The 19,329-nt window shown below is 42.9% G+C and overlaps 1 protein-coding gene across 2 annotated transcripts in view; it reads left to right on the top strand.

The window, feature by feature from the left end:
• kif15 (kinesin family member 15) overlaps window positions 1–19,329 on the top strand; it is a 230,583-nt gene that overhangs the window by 182,037 nt on the left and 29,217 nt on the right. For both annotated transcript variants that reach the window (XM_038796594.1, XM_038796595.1), the window contains 6 exons: window positions 1,558–1,665; window positions 5,872–5,977; window positions 10,083–10,248; window positions 12,554–12,713; window positions 15,711–15,796; window positions 17,477–17,555. In XM_038796594.1, the coding sequence (XP_038652522.1) occupies window positions 1,558–1,665; window positions 5,872–5,977; window positions 10,083–10,248; window positions 12,554–12,713; window positions 15,711–15,796; window positions 17,477–17,555 (705 nt within the window). The remainder of the gene's footprint in view (window positions 1–1,557; window positions 1,666–5,871; window positions 5,978–10,082; window positions 10,249–12,553; window positions 12,714–15,710; window positions 15,797–17,476; window positions 17,556–19,329) is intronic.

Genomic DNA, 19,329 nt, shown 5'->3' with positions numbered 1-19,329 from the left:
GGGGCCGCTCCATGCACATCCTCACCCTACATAACACCACCAAGTCTTAATTGTACTTCAGTGTCATCTTGGATTACCTGCTCAAGCCATGGAGTGGAGCTTTAACCCAAATTTCTCCAGAACTGAATGCACCCCTATGGAATTGAACTAGTCTTCACAATGTGCCAACGGTTCCTATTAGTGATGCACCCAGAACATAATTCTTAACATGAGCTCTGTGGGCTCAAGTTAGAAGATATGGCACCAGCAACCAGTGGAAATTTTTTTTGTGATGGATTGCTATCACCCTGTTTTCAGTTGAATATCGAATAATTTATATTCTGTGTGCAGGTATCTCACATTGACAGTTGATGATCATAGGTTGGTATAAATGCCATGCTGCCCTGTCTTTGCACTAGAACAGAAAGTTACAGGGACATTTGTTACAAGTGTTGAAAATAAGACAAGGGTTAGTTGTAGGTAAATGGACTACTCAGGCTTGTTATAAGAGTTCAAACGCACACCAGTAACAGCAGGTGGAAGTGGAATCCATGATACTTAAAGAAGGGAAAGACGTCTAAATATACTTTTAAAAATTTGATAAGGATCTTGGGAGGATCTTGGGGGGGGGGGGGGAGGGAGAGGACTAGGGGGGTGGGGTGAGGGGAGGATCTTGGGTGGGGGGGGGGAGGACTTGTGGGGGGGGGAGGACTTGGGGGGGGGTGAGGGGAGGACTTGGGGAGGGGAGGACTTGGGGGGGGCGGGGATGGGGGAGGACTTGGTGGGGGGGGAGGGGAGGACTTGGGGGGGAGGGAGGACTTGGGGGGGGGAGGGGAGGGACTTGGGGGGGGGGGATGGGGAGGACTTGGGTGGGGGGGGGGGAGGTGAGGACTTGGGGGGGGTGGAGGGGAGGACTTGGGTGGGGTGGAGGGGAGGACTGGGGGGGAGGGGGAGGGGAGGACTTGGGGGGGGTGGGGGAGGGGAGGGACTTGGGGGGGGGGGGAGGGGAGGACTTGGGGGGGGGGGGGAGGGGAGGACTTGGGGGGGGGGGGAGGGGAGGACTGGGGGGGGTGAGGGGAGGACTTGTGGGGGGGGGAGGAGAGGGGAGGACTTGGGGGTGGGGGGGGAGGGGAGGACTTGGGGGCAGGGGGAGACGGGAGGACTTGGGGGGGGTGAGGGGAGGAAGGACTGTGGGGGAAGAGAGAGAGATCTAAGTGAATATGGTAATGTATCACAGCTGGACCATTTGCTCATTGCAGCATGAAAGTGAAGGTGAGTGAGCAATGCCCAATTTGGATTCTAGTGGTATTTGACTTCCACTGTCTAGCAGGCGCTGTGCAGAGAAATTTTCCTATACATTGCTTCTCCTCTCTCTTTATCTCCATTTTCCAGCTGTTTTAAATTTCAGGAAGAATCCAGTGTCATACTGTGGCAATGCACTCGTGAGCTGAATAACCTTCCCTGTGCAGATCATCAATCCTATCTTTTTGTGCAATATTTGAATATTAGGTATTTAATTCATTTTTCATTATGCCTAAAAATGAGTAAGTCAATTAACTGAAGGTGGTTTTGTTATAGGAGCAATTGTCTAATCTCCAGACTAAGTTGGATGAAGCGGAGAGCAAAAATGTAAAGCTTCAGCAAAATATTGACAAACTGGAACATCATTCTACTCGGATGAATGAGGTAGACTGCTTTTAGACATTTGCTTGAAATGTATACCATTCATATCTTTTATAGTTTCCATGCATATATGAAGTATGAAAAATGCAGATTTTGATGGGCAGCAGGGAAGTATGTTTTTTGGTTCTTTATGTTCTATCATAGATTATCATAGAATTTATCATAGAATTTACAGTGCAGAAGGAGGCCACTCGGCCCATCGAGTCTGCACCGGCTCTTGGAAAGAGCACCCTACCCAAGGTCAACACCTCCACCCTATCCCAATAACCCAGTAACCCCACCCAACACTAAGGGCAATTTTGGACACTAAGGGCAATTGTGAAAGGACAGCATGGTAGCATTGTGGATAGCACAATTGCTTCACAGCTCCAGGTTCGATTCCGGCTTGGGTCACTGTCTGTGTGGAGTCTGCACATCCTCCCTGTGTGTGCGTGGGTTTCCTCCGGGTGCTCCGGTTTCCTCCCACAGTCCAAAGATGTGCAGGTCAGGTGGAATGGCCATGATAAATTGCCCTTAGTGTCCAAAATTGCCCATAGTGTTGGGTGGGGTTACTGGGTTATGGGGATAGGGCGGGTTATGGGTAGGGTGCTCTTTCCAAGAGCTGGTGCAGACTCGATAGGGGAGGATGTGCAGACTCCGCACAGACAGTGACCCAAGCCGGAATCGAACCTGGGACCCTGGAGCGGTGAAGCAGTTGTGCTATCCACAATGCTACCGTGCTGCCCCTCTCTTTATGTTGCCATGCATGTAAAAGTGAAAAGTTGCCATAGTCCCAGAGGACCATAGGTTGCTCTCCTTTATGTGAGAGAGAGCTGACTGGTGGTGATCTAACCCGAGCGTCATCACACCTCCGGCGAGGAGCAAGGTTGAAACGGTGGGGCCTTCGTGGATAACCTCAGCTGGTATGGGGATTGAACCTGCGCTGTTGCCACCCCTTTGCATCACAAACCAGGTGTCCAGCCAACTGAATTACCAACCGCCTCCTACCCCTATACGTTGCCATTCTCGACCTTGCCAACTCACAATGATCTCTATTTCCATGGTCTCAATCAATGATGAGGTAATCTCTGATTATTGCTTTGGATTCCTTACCACCTAGTTTTCCCTGTCATTTCTGTAATACTTCTGCAGCTGTCAATCTGCTCAACTACTCGCTCTCATAGAATCGCTACACTGCAGGAGGCCATTCCGCCCATTGAGTCTGCACTGACCCTCTGAAAGCGCAACCTACCTAAGCCCATTTCCCCATCCTATTCTTGTAGCCCCACCTAACCTGCACATCTTTGGACACTCGGGGGCAATTTATCATGGGGAATCCATCTAACCTGCACATCATTGGACTGTGGGAGGAAACCAGAGCACCCAGAGGAAACCCACGCAAACATTGGAAGAATGTGCAACTCCACACAGACAGTAACTTGAGATCGAATCAAACTCGGAACACTGGCGCTGTGAAGGAGCAGTGCTAACCGCTGTGCTGCCTCTATGTCTCTTCCACCTTTTGATGCTCTTTTTCTCAGTAAAACTTCTTATTCTTGCTCATCCTAGCTGTTCTCCCACCAAGAGACCTGTCTCTGTGCCCTCAAGTCCAAGAGATGCAAACTTAAGAGTATTTGGTACATAACGGATTCGCTCATCCATTCACCAAATCTACTAGATCATATCAACTCTTTTCAGCCTCACTCTCCTCTGCCAAAACTGCTCGCTAATCCAATATCGTCCTTGCTAATGATCAAGCCTACATAAAATCCTGACTTCTCTCCACAAGAAATAGGAACAGGAGACAATGTTATGCCCTGTCAAGTCTACTCATTATCAAGGCTATTCATTATCATCTTGAGTTTCCAACTCTACTTTTCTGACTGTTCCCAATTTCCCTTGATTCTGAGAGGCCAAATATCTCTATCCAAGTCTTAAATATATTCAACAATGCATTGCACCACCACCAATGATCCTTAAGCTTCTCTGCTTTCTGCCTCCTTTCTAACAGATGTGAGAAGCTTATGCCATTAACTTTTATCTACCTCTGCTGCTTCTTCCCATTTTCCAACTAGCTTCACTTCCTGACCACCATGCCAGCTGATGATTCAAATAGTTCCCTCACCTCCGGTACTATTTCCCTTCAAAACTGCTGTTATCACTCCCTCTTCAAAAGACAATCTGCCCTCTACTCCATTGTTATTGCAAACTGCTGCCCTACCTTGCCACTCACTTCCTTGAGTGTGTTGTCAGATAGGAAATCTGTACCCATTGTTCCCGAACTCTCCGGGTGGAATCATCCTAAAATTTTGGAGTGTCAGGTTCGAACTGAAAACTAGCATGTATCTCTCCAGGTGCACAGCCGAGTTTTCACTCCAGATTTTCTGGCATTCCATGCCGATCTGGGCTAAAAATAAACTCTTCTCGCCCCTCCGCCCTCCCCACATGCACCACACATACGAGGAACTTATCCAGAGGGTCTGCATCTCCATCTGGGGGCTACGCTTCCCTGTGCGCCCCTGTCGTGATCATCACAACTGTTTTTTTTATGACCAGTAGTGAGTTGCGATGTTGTCACATTATGCCAGCTGGGTGGGAAGATACATTGAGGGCTGGAGTAACAGCGTCAAGCATGCTTATGATATTATAATGTATGCAAATCAGGCTCGACCCTTTCCTGGCGTGAACCTGATTGTGTCGGGGTAGATCGCATTTTGAAATCTTGCCTGCACAATCCCATTTTTGGCCTCTTGTGATTTATGACCATAACCGGATTTGCTAGCTCACCTGTTAAACTGTGGCCCATATCTGAATCTCTTCAGTAAAGTTCCTTCATTTGTTGTCACGGCACTGATATAGCCCAATCAAAGTTGCATACTCCTTTATGGTATGGTAACAATGGTGTACTAACATCCCAATCCTTCAAAATTGTAGCGCATATCATAATCCTCCAACTCTCCTCCATTGCCCAGTTCACTGCACTTGCATGGTTCCACTCTTAGCTGTTCTATAGTATCTTCTCCTAATCCGACACTGTAATCTCGATTCCCAAGGATAATCCCCCCCCTTTTTCTTACCTGCAGAGGAGACATTATTGGAGATTATGAGGTCAACCTCCAAATGCATCATGACTAATGCAATGGTTGAAATGAAAACAGAAAACATTGTCAAATGCAGCAACATCCATCATTTAAGACCTTTTTTAAATAAATACAAAAGCATGCACTATGAGATGGGTCTGTTGATGTTTTGGGAGGGGTGTCTTGTTTACTTGTTATGCGCAGATACTTTGTCATAACATTTGAAGTTGTGGGAGTGTGATAACTACAATGGGAGTCCGCACCCATGGGATTGACATCTTGAGTGAAGAACTTTACATTAAACCTGAAACAAAAGCAGAAAATGCCAGATAAACTCTGCAGGCATGACTGCATCCATGGAGAGAGAAACACAGTTAACATTTCATCTCCATATGATCCTTCTGCACTAAACCTGTTTGGAACAGTCCAAGAGGCAAGAAACTGAGCAAATGATGGTCCAAGGCAGACCAGATTGTTATCCCTGGAATGAATGGAGACGAGTGGTGAAATGGTCACTTAACCTTCATTTGGTCTGCGTGGAGGGCTCTGCAATCTGCATGTTGCTGTCCCATGGAAATAATGTTTTGGGCCCTCCATCTATTTAAACATGTAAATGTCCAATGGCATTTAAATTTTAACTTCTTATAATCTTTATTAGTGTCACAAGTAGGCTTACATTAACACTGCATTTAAGTTACTGTGAAAAGGCCCTAGTCACCACATTCCAGCGTCTGTTCGAATACACAAGGATCATTCAGAATGTACAATTCACCTAACAAGCACGCCTTTCGGGACTTGTGGGAGGAAACTGGAGCACCCGGAGGAAACCCACGTAAACACTCCGCACAGACAATGACCCACGCCGGAATCGAACCCGAGTCCCTGGTGCTGTGAAGCAACAGTGCTAATCACTGTGCTAACATGCCACCCGAAAGGTTCAGATTCTAAGTACATACTTGAGCCATCTTATGATTGGCAGGAAGCTTTTGTCGCTCAACACATCGGTGATGGTGGCGGCGAGAATTTGTGGTGGAATTCTTGCTCTTTTGTGTGCATTTTTTCCTTAAAACATGCAGATCCTGTTGCCCAGTTTGTTTTTAATAAACAGATAATTGACAGTAAAAAAAATTATTTGTCCAACTGCTCTTAGCTCATCGCATCTGAACGGAATGATAGGAGCAAGGACCAACAGGAGCTCATTATGAAGAATAAACGTTTTGAGAAAGAGCTGCAGGATTATCAGAATAAAAATGATAGTAGGTGAAATACATACTTAATTGGTTACAACAATGTAATTCTTTGTGTATTTCCATCTATGTGCTAAGGTTTCTAACCTCCCAGGTCAGATGTTGACTTTCATTAATGCTCTGGTGTCCCATAATTGAGCTAAATTTTAAGATGCCTCTGATATCTCATTATTCCTGTAGATGCCTGAATTCATTGTTGTCTTGGCTTGACCCCCCCAGTTGCAACCAAAGTAATACTCAAGCCTGGTGATGGCCAAACAACATTGAAAGCACCAATTTGCATAGAATACACAGCACAGAGAAACACCATTTGGCTGAACTGGTCAATGTCTGCATTTATAACCACATGAACCTCCTGCCACCGTACTTGCACTACATCATCTCGCCCCATCAGTATACCCTTCTACTTCCATCTCCTTCATGATCTAGCCCCCCCTTAAATGCATGCAACTCGGTCTTTTTCAGAATTTAAGGATTCTTGGAAGATTCTCAGGGGGCTTAACAGGATAGATGCTGAGAGACTGTTTTCCCTTGTGGGAGGGTTTAGGACCAGAGGACATATCCTCAGTAAGGGGTTGCCCATTTAAAACAGATGGGAGGAGTTTCGGCTGATGGTAGTGAATCTGGAATTCTTTACCATAGAGATTGGATCATTAAGTATCTTCAATACTTAGACAGATTTTTTTTTAAAAATAATTTTTATTAAGAGTTTTCCATACAAACATTTACCCCTACTATTTTTAAATTATATACAACACAATCCCTCTAGGCAGAATATCCCTCCCTCGCCCGCCCTCTCATCGCACGCACCAGTCCTCCTCTCCCCCCCCCAATCACAACTTAACAAACAAGGCAGCCTACAGTTTCCAGACATGAGCAGCGAGCAACTTGCCCGCGTTACAGTCGTACATGTCCCCCCACGACCATTGCTGCCCCCCCCCCCGGTTGCTGCTGCCACGACCCCGACGTCTATCTCTGATCTAAAAATTCAAGGAAAGGTTGCCACCGCCTGGAGAATCCCTGTACCGACCCTCTCAGGTCAATTGATCCTTTCTAGCTGAATATAGCTAGCCAGATCGTTATCCAAGTTTCAACACTTGGAGCCTCGCGTCCTTCCATTGATTAATATCCTTCGTCGAGCCACTAGGGACGCAAAGGCCATATTACGGCCTCCCTAGCCTCCTGTACCCCGTTTCTACCCCGACCCCAAAGATCGCAAGCCCCCATCCTGGTTTGACCCTGGACCCCACCACCTTCGACACCGTCCTTGCCACCCCCTCCAGAACCCTTCCAGCACCGGACATGCCAGAACATAGCACATGGTTCGCTGGCTTCCCAGACATCTGACCACCTGTCCTCACCCCCAAGAGAACCGGCTCATCCTTGTCCCCGTCATGTGAGCTCTATGCAGCACCTTAAATTGAATGAGGCTCATGTCTCGCACACGAGGGGAAGAATTGACCTTCTCCAGTGCATCCGCCCACTGCCCGTCTTCTATCTGCTCTTCAGCTCTCCCTTCCCACTTGGCTTTCAGCTCCTCCCTGGATGCTTCTTCCGCCTCCTGCATTATCTTGTAATGTCTGATATCTTCCCCCCTCCGACCCGACCCCGAGAGCACCCTATCACTCGCCCCCTTACTGGGGAGCAGGGGGAAACCACTTAGACAGATTTTTAATCACTAAGTGAATCAGTCAAGATCTCATTGAATGGCGGAGTGGATGTGATGGACCAAATGCCTATTTCTGCTCCTATACCTGACGGTCTAACTGGGCTTGTTCCAATTTCCAATTGCATGTCTGAACGGAATTTCTAATTTTAAAAAGTAAATTTAGAGTACCCAATTCTCTTTTTCCAATTACGGGCAATCTAGCTGCATATCTTTTTGGATTGTGGGGGTGAGACCCATGCAGACATGGGGAAAATGTACAAACTCCCCACGAACAGTGACCCGGGGGCGAGATCGAACCTGGGTCCTTGGCGCCGTGAGGCAGCAATGCTAACAGCTGCTCCACCATGCTGCCCGGAATTTCTAACATTTAAACCATAATATGATTCCCAGATTGTAGGACAGCTGGCATGTAATCTCCTCAAAATAATGTCTATCTGAACATCCTGTTATTTTGAAGGTGATCTAAAAGCATACGGTCTGATATTGCATCACAAAGCTACAGCGTAACTTGCGCTTCAATGTTTTGGCTACCATTCTATTTTAATTGGGGTTTTTCCACATTGCCATTAAATTAAAAGTACTGAGTTTATTGTTGTTCTCCAGTTTCTTTCAAAGTGTCTATGTGCTAGTTTGCTATTTTGTTCATTTTTTTCTTCCAATATGCATTCCCTTGCATTTGTCAGTGTTGAGTTTCCGTTGTAATTTCTTTGCCAAATTTGGTTGCTGGTTTAGATCTCTCTGCAAAACCTTTGACTGTCTAGCATTTAACTTTCTTGGTTATTTACTTACCCTATATACCATTTAGTGTTTGGCTGTTTCTAATTGTGTTTTGACAAATATATGAATGGGGTGAGAATAAAGGGGAAAGGATCTAGGAAGTGTAGAAGGTTTTAGGTGAGACGGGCAGCATTGTTGGCGCAGGCTTGGAGGGCCGAAGGGACTGTTCCTGTGCTGTACTGTTCTTTGTTACTTAACTGAAGTTACTTTATTCCACTCTGGTTCCTCTCGTCTTTTTTAAATCTTTGTCCCATCCTCATTTGTGTAACAATGTAATTTTTCAGCTTTGAGGGTGGAAATATATTAGAAACAATAATCCTCTTAATGTAGCCGTTAAAGAGCAAAAAATGCTAGGGATCAGGTATTTACTGATTAGACATGGGTAAATTCAGTGAGGCTATCTTCCCATTGTAGAAGGAGGTACAGTGTTTAGTACTGCTGTCTCACAGCGCCAGGGTCCCGGGTTTGATTTTGATTTTGTGTGTTTACATGTTTCCCCCCTTGCTGCATGGGTTTCCTCCAGGTGCTCCAGTTTCCTTCCGCAGTCCAAAGGTGTGCAGGTTAAGTGGATTGGCTATGCTAAATTGCCCCTTGGTGCCCAAAGATGTGTAGGTTAGGTTACAGGGATAGGGAGGTGGAGTGGGCCTAGGTAGGGTGATCTTTCAGGGGGTCGGTGCAGACTCAATGGGCCAAATGGCTTACCCCTGCACTGTAGGGATTCTATGATTGTACTTGCAAAAGTTGGTTCTTTGATTAGGCTAGAAGACTTCAGCACTGATTCTTCGACCTGTGCTTCCTTTTACCCTGTTGGGATTATTGAATTTACCTGATCTGGATTTTTAAAATTTTTTTTGTTTTTTTTTGTTGCAAGCTTGATCTGTGGAATTGTGAATTTTGCAATTCAGCTGTTGTGTTTTACCATTTAAAAAAGATGCTGGATCAAAATTGCCCTTTGTTGCAATTGTTTCTTTAGCGTGATGTTTTACTTTGTTAATTTCAAAACATGCATTTCAAAACATAGGGGGATTGAGTTTCGGAGCCACGAGGTCATGCTGCAGCTGTACAAAACTCTGGTGCGGCCGCACCTGGAGTACTGCGTGCAGTTCTGGTCACCACATTATAGGAAGGATGTAGAAGCTTTGGAAAGGGCTCAGAGGAGATTTACTAAGATGTTGCCTGGTATGGAGGGAAGGTCTTACGGGGAAAGGCTCAGGGACTTGAGGTTGTTTTCGTTAGAGAGGAGAAGGCTAAGAGGTGACTTAATAGAGACATACAAGACAGTCAGAGGGTTAGATAGGGTGGACAGTGAGAGTCTTTTTCCTCGGATGGTGATGACCAACACGAGGGGCCATAGCTTTAAATTGAGGGGTGGTAGATATAGGACAGATGTCAGAGGCAGTTTCTTTACTCCGAGAGTAGTAGGGGTGTGGAACGCCCTGCCTGCAACAGTAGTAGACCCGCCAAATTTAAGGGCATTTAAGTGGTCACTGGATAGACATATGGATGAAAATGGAATAGTGTAGGTCAGATAGGCTTCAGATGGTTTCACGGGTCGGCGCAACATCGAGGGCCGAAGGGCCCGTACTGCGCTGTTATGTTCTATGCATGCTGGTTGGTTGCTTCTAAAGCTGCAAATCAATTACGGCAGCTACTTTTCTGTTTTGACAGTATTACAAAGTGAAGTAAACGACTTGCGCGTTGTGCTGCATTCAGCTGACAAGGAGCTTACAAATGTAAAGGAGGAATACAACACCTACAAAATTAAACAAGATGCAGAACACTGTCAACTTTCTGAGCAGTTCATCAATGTCCAGTTACAGCTGGATAAAATCAGGTACAGTTTATGTCATGCCCACTAATAATGGCAGGTGTTTATAAACCATCTGTCAACAGTATTGGCTCAGTTTTTGTGGTCGGCAACAAAGTGACAATGCTCACTGTTGACCTCCAAGCTGCCCCTAGCGATCTCTTGTCACGTGAATCTCACTGTTTTAAACATCGATATAAATCTGCTGCTGAGTCAAGGGGTCCAGCAACAATGATATCATCAATCAGGGTAAACAATAATCGCAGGAAATCGGGATGTAAAATGCACTGACTACCCTACACTTTCCCCGAGAGCAAAGCTGAAATATCAAACCTGAAAACAATTACTGTTAAATAAACTTTGAAATATTATCAGAATGGAAACATTTGACATTACACAAATATATAATTAGTTTTCCAGGGCAACAAGGTTCTTCAGTAGTTGTGACATAGACTGTCATTAAAAATCTCGTGACACCTCATTAACCAAGCATTAATTTCCATCTTTCTTGGAACTTTCTCCGGTTTCCTCTTCTGTCATAGTACTGAAACTGCTCATATCAAAGTCACAAATGACATCCTAAGTGATAACGACAAAGATAAATTATCCCGCCTTGTCCCTCTCTACTTAGTTGCATCCTTTGATATGGTAGATCACACCATCCTCCAACGTCTCTCCACCATCATCCAGGACTGAATTCATTCGTATCTCTTTAATTGTAGCCAGTTAATCATCTACTGTCTCCTTGACCCTCTCCTATTTATTCTTCCCCTTGGAGACATCAACCAAAAACACATCTGTTTCCAAATATGCATTGATGGTACTCACTTCACCATCAGCTCTCTCAACCCCTCCACTGTCTCCAACCCTCATTCATGCCTTTGTTGACTCTAGATTTGATATTCCAACATAGCCCTAGCCAGCCTCACAACTTAGAATCATAAGAGTTTGCGGTGCAGAAGGTGGCCATTCGGCCCAGCGAATCTGCACTGGCTCTTGGAAAGAGCACACTATTTGAGCTCATGCCTCCACCCTATCCCAGTAACCCCACCTAACCTTTTTTGGACACTAAGGGAAATTTATCATGGCCAATCCACCTAACCTGCACATATTTGGACAGTGGGAGGAAACCAGAGCACCCGGAGGAAACCCATGCTAGGAGAGCGTGCAGACTCCGCACAGTCAGTGACCCAAGCCTGGAATCGGACTTGGGACCCTGGAGCTGTGATGCAACTGTGCTGCCCACGTTTGCTCTAAGCTTGAGGTCATCCAAAATTCCTTTGTCCTAATTTCCACCTAATCACTCGTTATCCCTGTACTTGCTCACCTATATTAACTCCTGCTATAATTAAAGCCTCAATTTAAAAAAAAAAAAATTCAAATTCCTCCATGGCTTCACCTCTCGCTATCTCTAAACACTTCAAGTCCGGCAACCCACCAATATCTGAGCTTCTGTAATTCTGGCTTCTGGAGCAAACCAGTTTTAATTGCTCTGCTATTGATGGGCAAATGCCTAACCTCTGGAATTCCCTCCCTCAACCTCCACTCTAATATCCTTTTTATGTGGCTCAGTGATGTAGTGTTCCTGTGAAATACAGGGAGATGTTTTATTACGTTAAAAGCACTATATAAAATGGCAGCACTGTGGCGCAGTGGTTAGCACTGCTGCCGCATGCCGCCAAAGTCCCAGGTTTGATCCCTTCTCTGGGTCACTGTTTGCACATTCTCCCCATGTTTGCGTGAGTTTTACCTCCACATTCCAAAAGATGTGTAGGATAGGTGGATTGGCCACGCTAAATTGCCCCTTAATTAGAAAAATGAATTGAATACTCTAAATTTATATTTTTTAAAAAGCAAAAAAAAAAGCACTATATAAATACAATTTGTTAATTGTGTAATTTTTTCTCAAGGGGTTTTAATAGCGATATTACAGCATGAAAGGGCAAGTTCACAAGTTCCGTGATTTCTAATTGAATGCTGTTTGGTTGGGCCTCAATTACACATCTTGTGGAGAAGCATAGAATTGTTGATAGCAACATCTGCATTTTCACAGTTAGCTGCTGCATGTGTGGACAGCAGATAGCTGTCCGTTCCAGAAGAGTAGTGACCGCAAACACCGGACCGTTTCACCATCATTACTACAAAATTGTAGTTAAATTGAAGTTACTTCAATTTGTATTGAAGTAAGGCCATTGTAGTTAAATCGAAGTTACTTCAATTTGTATTGAAGTAAGGCCATTGTAGTTAAATTGAAAAGTTGTTGTTAATAATCTTTGGTGGTGTGGTAAATGTAAAAATAGGGTTCCAACCTAATATACAACTTCCCTTCCAGGCTGGAGCATGAGGAAGTTTTGGAAGAGAAGAGGTCACTCCAAGACTCTTGCGATAACCTGCAGGAGGTTGTGGAGTTTAAAGCGTATGAAACTGGTCAGCTGCGTGAAAGTCTGGAACAAATGAAGGAGCAAAGTGAAGTGCTACGGACTAAAATTAGTGTGAGTAAAGGGAATATTTAAATATATGCAAACTGTACTGTGTGTAAAGGGTCGTTGTAATTGTAACTTGACCACAAAAAGGTAGTTGAAACACTTTACAAGTTATTTTTCTTTAATATATAAAAATAATGAAGTTTAAAATACAAGAATACAATATGGACTTAAAAAGTGGGAGCAACTAGCTAAACATAGAAATGATAGTAGTAGAATAGAATTAGAAATAACGGCAGCTAAATACCAATATACACCTATAACAACAACTAATTATGTCCTCAGTAATGAATTTAATTAAGAAGATACATAATAATAACACTCTATAACACTTCTTTGCGCCCCCCCCCGATAAATTTTAACCCCCTAAAGACACAAATATGGTGAAACTAATGCCTTAATTATGTCAGTTTTCAGGAGCTTTACCACTGCACTGTGATCTGCGCAGTAACACAGGTGGTTCAGTTAATTGCTTCACTTTGCCTTTCAAGGCGTAGGGCGCTGTCCTCGGTTTGAAAAAGTGAGTAGTCTGAAGATCTACGAGCAATTAACTGTTGTGCCCTGCAATGTACCCTGTTTGTCTTTGAAAACCTCAGGATATTTCTGAATGACATCCTCTGTTACTTTTCTGTGCTTTAACTCTCCCCAGTTCAACTTAATTTTCCTGAACAAGTCAAGGCTGAGTAGACGAGACCTCTGCCCTTTTATCACCAGGAGCCATGCTCTTGCTTCTTGACTGTTGTATGCAATGTCTACCTTTTAATGCCCCAAGCAATAGTCACGCCAGTGTATGTTCGAATGTTGATTCCTGCCTGAGTACGGGCTGGAACCTGCTTAGAGCCCCAAATCTTCCTGACGGTCTCACTGATTAGCAATATAGAGGCTCTGTGTCTACCTCCATCTTTATTTTCTGTCCCTGGACCTCCACGGTAGCATAAATAGGCTCGGCATGCCCCTCACCAATACTAAACATGTCATGCTAGTAGTGCTCCTCTGCCTGGTCTGAACTTTCCAAGCGATGCACCGTCGACGGAGGCATTCTTGCATTTGAAGTTCCCTGCTTCGCCTTCAACTTTCTCTCAGCACCCCGGCACTTCTTTGCTAAATGTCCCTTTTTATTCTCCTGGTGACAAACAGCGTCCATAAACTTACAATGATTTGAATAGTGTGTCCTTCTGCATCTAAAACATTCCACTGTGTTCACGTATTTACTTGTAGCTCCTTTCTTTACTTGATGCGTGCCACCATTAGCCTTCTGAATATCTTTTTGGATTTTTGGCAGCCATTCCCATGCCTTGAAAAACCTCTAAGCCGTCTCCCAGCAAATACTGCTGAATACTGTCCTCGTTAATGCCACACACTAGTCTATCCCGAAGCATGTCTTTCAAAACTGCCGCAAACTCGTAATGTTCAAGAGCTGGCACAATTCAGCAACAAAGTTAGCTACAGACCATGCCGTCTTCTGAAAATGACTATGGAATTTGAAACAATGTCCAATTACTATGGACTTAGGATTGTGGTGATTCTGAACGAGTGTAACTAAATGCACAAATAAAATATCTCTTGGTTTCCATGGTGTAGCTAAATTTCTCACTCGCTTGCAAGTCTTTCCCCACACACACTCAGGAAAATTGAACTTTCTAGCCTTGTCTGAGGAAAAAGTGTTTCAACCTTTCCACAGATTCGGTCTAGTTCTCGTTCCATAAACTCACTGACATACCCAAACATAGCCACGGTGCTGCTAACTTATCTTCTGTTGGTAGTTAGGAAAAACTTTGTGTTGAATGTGCTGAAACTTGAATTGTTTTATTCTCGTCGCCAAAAAGATGAGCTAAATTGACCTCAAAAAGGTAATCAAAAACCCATGTAAATTTATTTTAATATATATATATATATATCTATAAAGTTTAAAATACAGTATGGACACAAAAACGGGAGCAACTAGCTAAACATTGAAATAACAGGAACAAATAGAATTAGAACTAATGGCTGTTAAATTTAAATATACACAGGTAGCAACTAATGATGTCACAGCACTTTCTGATGACATCAGCAATGGAGTTAAATAACAAGATGCATAATAAAAATTCATTATAACAGTAATTGTCTTGATTTTTGCTTGTGCGTGCGTGTGGTGGGAGGATGAAATTCACTTACTAAACTCGACAATAGCGCTGATGTGGAATGAACAGATTCTTTTTCACCGTGTACCTGGCCATGATACATGAAGTCAGGAGACTTTGAAAGCAAGGAAAAAGTGCTTTCTGATAAAGTAATGCACTAAATGTTAGCTTCATTGTTTTAATGCTTCAACCTTGATCAACATTTCATATTTTAAGCTCGGCGAAACATTAAAAATTTCAGATGTATCTGAAAGCAGAGGTTTAGGCATTGGTGGTAAAGAACTTCCCTCAAATAACTGGCCAAAATTTCCAATTAGCCTATGAAATCTCAAACTTTAACTTCTAGAAAATAAGATTTCTGTATGAGAACTCAGCTAACACCGCTTTAGAATATGTTTATTTTCCACTTTGACCGTACATAAGAAATAAGATGTTAAAAACTCTGGTTTGTGCTTGACTTGGTGCAATACTGAACTGTATATATAATCAGTGCTTTATTGTACTGACAAATATGTCCAGTGGGAAAAATGTTTTGCCGTGCATGATTTAAGTAAAAATTAATTGTGCTTGTATACACCGTTTGAATGGCAGATTCAATTTATATGGAAAGCAAAAGATGAACCATCACTGGTTAATAGCAAGCCATATGCTTGGAAATGGATGCTGATTTTTCCCATTACTCTACCAGCAAACCTATTCATTGTTATGGCTATTCCCTTTCTGAATTAAACACATCTAGCATGTGCATGAGATGCCAAAGCTCAGCCAACCATCCATATCCATGTGCCATCGTGTTTTAAAATCTGCTTAGAAATCTTAAGAATTGTTTTGGAATCCATTTGGAAATGTTTCCTTCAATCGTTTTATTTTGCATTAAATGTAGTCTTTACTGGAGCTTTTAGAAACTGAAAAAGAACGAAATGAAAAACTTACTTCACAACTTCAACAAGACATTGAAAATAATTCAAAGTAAGTTTTATTTTGGCTCTATATTCCGGCAGCAAACTACACTAAGGCGTTTTAATACTGGTTTGTTTCCATCTTGTGGTAGATTCCTGATTGTTCAAGTGTTCAAGCTGTAAATGATTTCATTGTCATCTGTGGGGCTTCTCGTGACTGAAGAGCCTGATTATGGGGTCGGCATGGGTGTCTGCAGAACTTGGGAGCTCATTGCTGTTGCTCAGGGCAACCTCTGCAGCTGTACCACTTCTAGCATTCCTTTGGGTACAATGAATGTTGCAAATTTGACATAAATAGAAGTCGAAACATGTCAAACCACATTTTTGGTTCTTGCCTCCACATGGGCCAGCTGGCTGTAATGTTTTCTTCAGGGAGGTGGTCGGCAATGCAGAGGTTTGTGAGGCTCTTTTTATAAAAATAAAAAATAAATATTGTTTGTACTGACTACCTTGATGTCATTTTCCCTGAGACCCTTCTCCATAGAGGATATGCCTGTGGATTATGTGATCATACACATCTATGTGGGAGGCATAGCCTGTTCTGGATTCCATGTTGTTGAGCCCAGCATAATGGGGAAATCCTTGCTGTTTGTGATTTACGTTTCCATCAAATTCTCATGATGAACTTTGTGTTTGGTGAAAGTATTCCAGAACTTTGATGTGGTGATTAGAGCAGACCCAGTATTCTGAGCCACCCAGATCATGTGTGGAAGTAGCATGGCATTAAGCTGAAGGTTTATTTTACACATGTGAGTTGTAAGTGCGAGCATAGGGATTTCTTTCTTCAGCTTGTTCATTCACATTTAGAAGTTCAAGTTTTATAATTGCAGTGGTGTATAGGTACATCTCCAGTGCCCTTCAAGTTGAAATTTCTTTGTAGCCAGTGGAGCCCAGATGTGTTGGTGTATTATGTGGTGCTTTGAAGGAGTATGATGCTGGATGTCTTTTTGAATGCATTTTTCTACTTGGCAGAATTGATGTGAAGGTGGACCTCAAAGTGCAGGTAGTTGCTCAGCCTATGCATTGGTTGGTACTGTGTTCAGTCCACATCCTTCAGTGTAGAAATTCATATTTTACGACAGTTCTCCAATTTACTACAACCTAATAGACTTTAGAAAGAGGAGGTAGAGTGAATATTTAATATGTTCATTATGCATTTCTGTTATATATTCTAAAACATAATTAACATTCAGCTACAGAGGGCAGCATGGTGGCGCAGTGGATAGTACTGCTGCCTCACGGCTCGAGGCCCCAGGTTCGATCCCGGCTCAGGGTCACTGTCCGTGTGGGGTTTGCACATACTCCCTGTGTTTGCGTGGGTTTCGCCCCCACAACCCAAAGATGTGCAGGGTAGGTGGATTGGACACGCTAAATTGACCCTTAATTGGAAAATAATTAATTGGGTACTCTAAATTTTTAAAAAAACATTCAGCTACATATGTTTCAAAACTTTGATAACAAACAGGTAGAGATAAATATTTAGTTCATTTCCAATGGATATTTATGTAGGTAAAATGGTATTGGAGTAGTCATTTTAACTGGGTTTTTAAAAGTTGCAATACACATTTTAATATCCTTATTGAATAAGAGTAATATTTGTGTATTTATTACTTTCACGATAGCTGTGCCGGTAACTGTTCTAATCTTGGCGGGTTTTTTTTCACCAAATCATTGATTTACCTTTATGCAGGGAACTTTTGATGGCTTTAGATGAAAAAGACCTACTGAAGAAACAGGCTTCTGAGCTATTGTTGAAATCTGAGCAACAGGTACATATGATTTTGGAAACTGGGCCTGTTTTTTAAATTACTAACCCCTTCCCCTTTTTGTAGTTTTGAATAACTTAGTGCGTTGTTCCTGTACAGTACTACTGTTTAATGGCTAACTTAGAATTTTGAGTTCAGCTCACTGCTTCCCCTCTGCATGTCCTTACATAGCACCTCTACTGCAACCCTGGCTGAGCTCTGTTAACTAGCTTACACTGGCGATGAAGTCTTCAATCTTCTTAGAGTATTCTATTGCGCACTATAGGAAAGATGCATCATCCAAGGATTAAAAAGGGAAAAATATTCTAACAGGTATGTGCTCATGTGACTGTATGTCTGGCATGAGAAAATGTCTATAGTGCAAAACAAAAATCAGATTGCTTCTAGGGAAAATTTGAGTGAACCCACAAATATCCCCGCAGTATGCCATTTCTGAATGCATTTCTTACAAAGATCTTTCCAAATACTTTTTGGTGACTGGTGTACTGCAGTGAATGCCCTTGCAAGTAGTAACATGCTAATTCAAAAATTAACTCTTGGACATACCAACGTTATCCTTCAATCCCGAATTGAATTCCCCCCCCCTCCCGCACGAATAGGGATGGAACTTTGCATACTTCTGCTCTGCTGCATGTTGTGCTAATAATAATCTTTATTGTCGCAGTAGGCTTATATTAACACTGCAATGAAGTTGCTGTATAAAGCCCCTATTTGCCACATTCCAGTGTCTGTTCAGGTACAAGTGTCCAATTCACCTAACAGCACATCTTTCGGAACTTGTGGGAGGAAACCGGAGCACCCGGCGGAAACTCACGGAGACACAGTGAGAATGAGTGACCCAAATCGGGAGTTGAACATGGGACCCTGGAGATGTGAAACAACAGTGCTATCCACTGTGCCACCTTCATTTGAAGTTATTGTATTGTTTCTTTCTGTAAGGTTTCTTCCTTTACAGCCACACTCGTAGTCTTGTGCCCACGCGGTACATCTACTGCCCATTGCGGATACTTTCCAAGCTCATTTTTGCTACTTTAATAAAAGCAAATTTGTATTTTTCCCGAAAGCAAAATGGTAGACAAAAAACAAATTTAGCCAGTAAGCAACTGAACGTTGTACTTCAAGAAGATTTCAGATTGGATCTCTAGTTTATGCTCTCTAACCCAAACTAAGCCAGGGTTGCAGTCGAGGTGTTGGAAAAGTTTTAGTGGTCCATTTAGCATATTCTACCAGTGTGAAGTTTTGTACCATATTGGCTGGTGCCATCTGGATTTGTTTACACTACATCAAATAAGAGATTTAACATGTGCCATAAAAAGGCAGAAATGGAAACCATGTGTCGTGTGATAGAAATCAATTTAGCCACTTGCTTTTTGCTCTCGGTTAGATGGTGTTTGCTAACACATATGCATGCATCCGTATGGGATCTTGGAATGCCAATATAACGTGAGCTGCAGTGTTGATTTCAGTTAGCATAAAACAAAGTTTATTTGTGTTGCAGTATTTTAAGGGCCACTTGCTGGACAGATAGTCAATCTATGATTTATTTTTCATCTGAAACTGGACAGGCATTCAGATTTTTGAAATGCAAACTGAAATCTGATAGTAGAGTAAATAAAACAATCACATTAGGATTGATTGTTCCCCAAATATTCTATTCATTTGTCAGTTATTATTAAAATTCTCATCAGGAATACATCTTTTTTAATAGTCTATTTGCAAATGGTATTAAAGATTTTTTTTTTTTTTACAAATCAATATATTGCTCAATGTGGCCTTT

This window comes from Scyliorhinus canicula, chromosome 5 (genome assembly GCF_902713615.1).
Source record: "Scyliorhinus canicula chromosome 5, sScyCan1.1, whole genome shotgun sequence".
NCBI classification, from domain to species: domain Eukaryota; kingdom Metazoa; phylum Chordata; class Chondrichthyes; order Carcharhiniformes; family Scyliorhinidae; genus Scyliorhinus; species Scyliorhinus canicula.
Note: the sequence above shows the minus strand (reverse complement) of the source record. Positions and strands in the feature narration are given on the sequence as shown.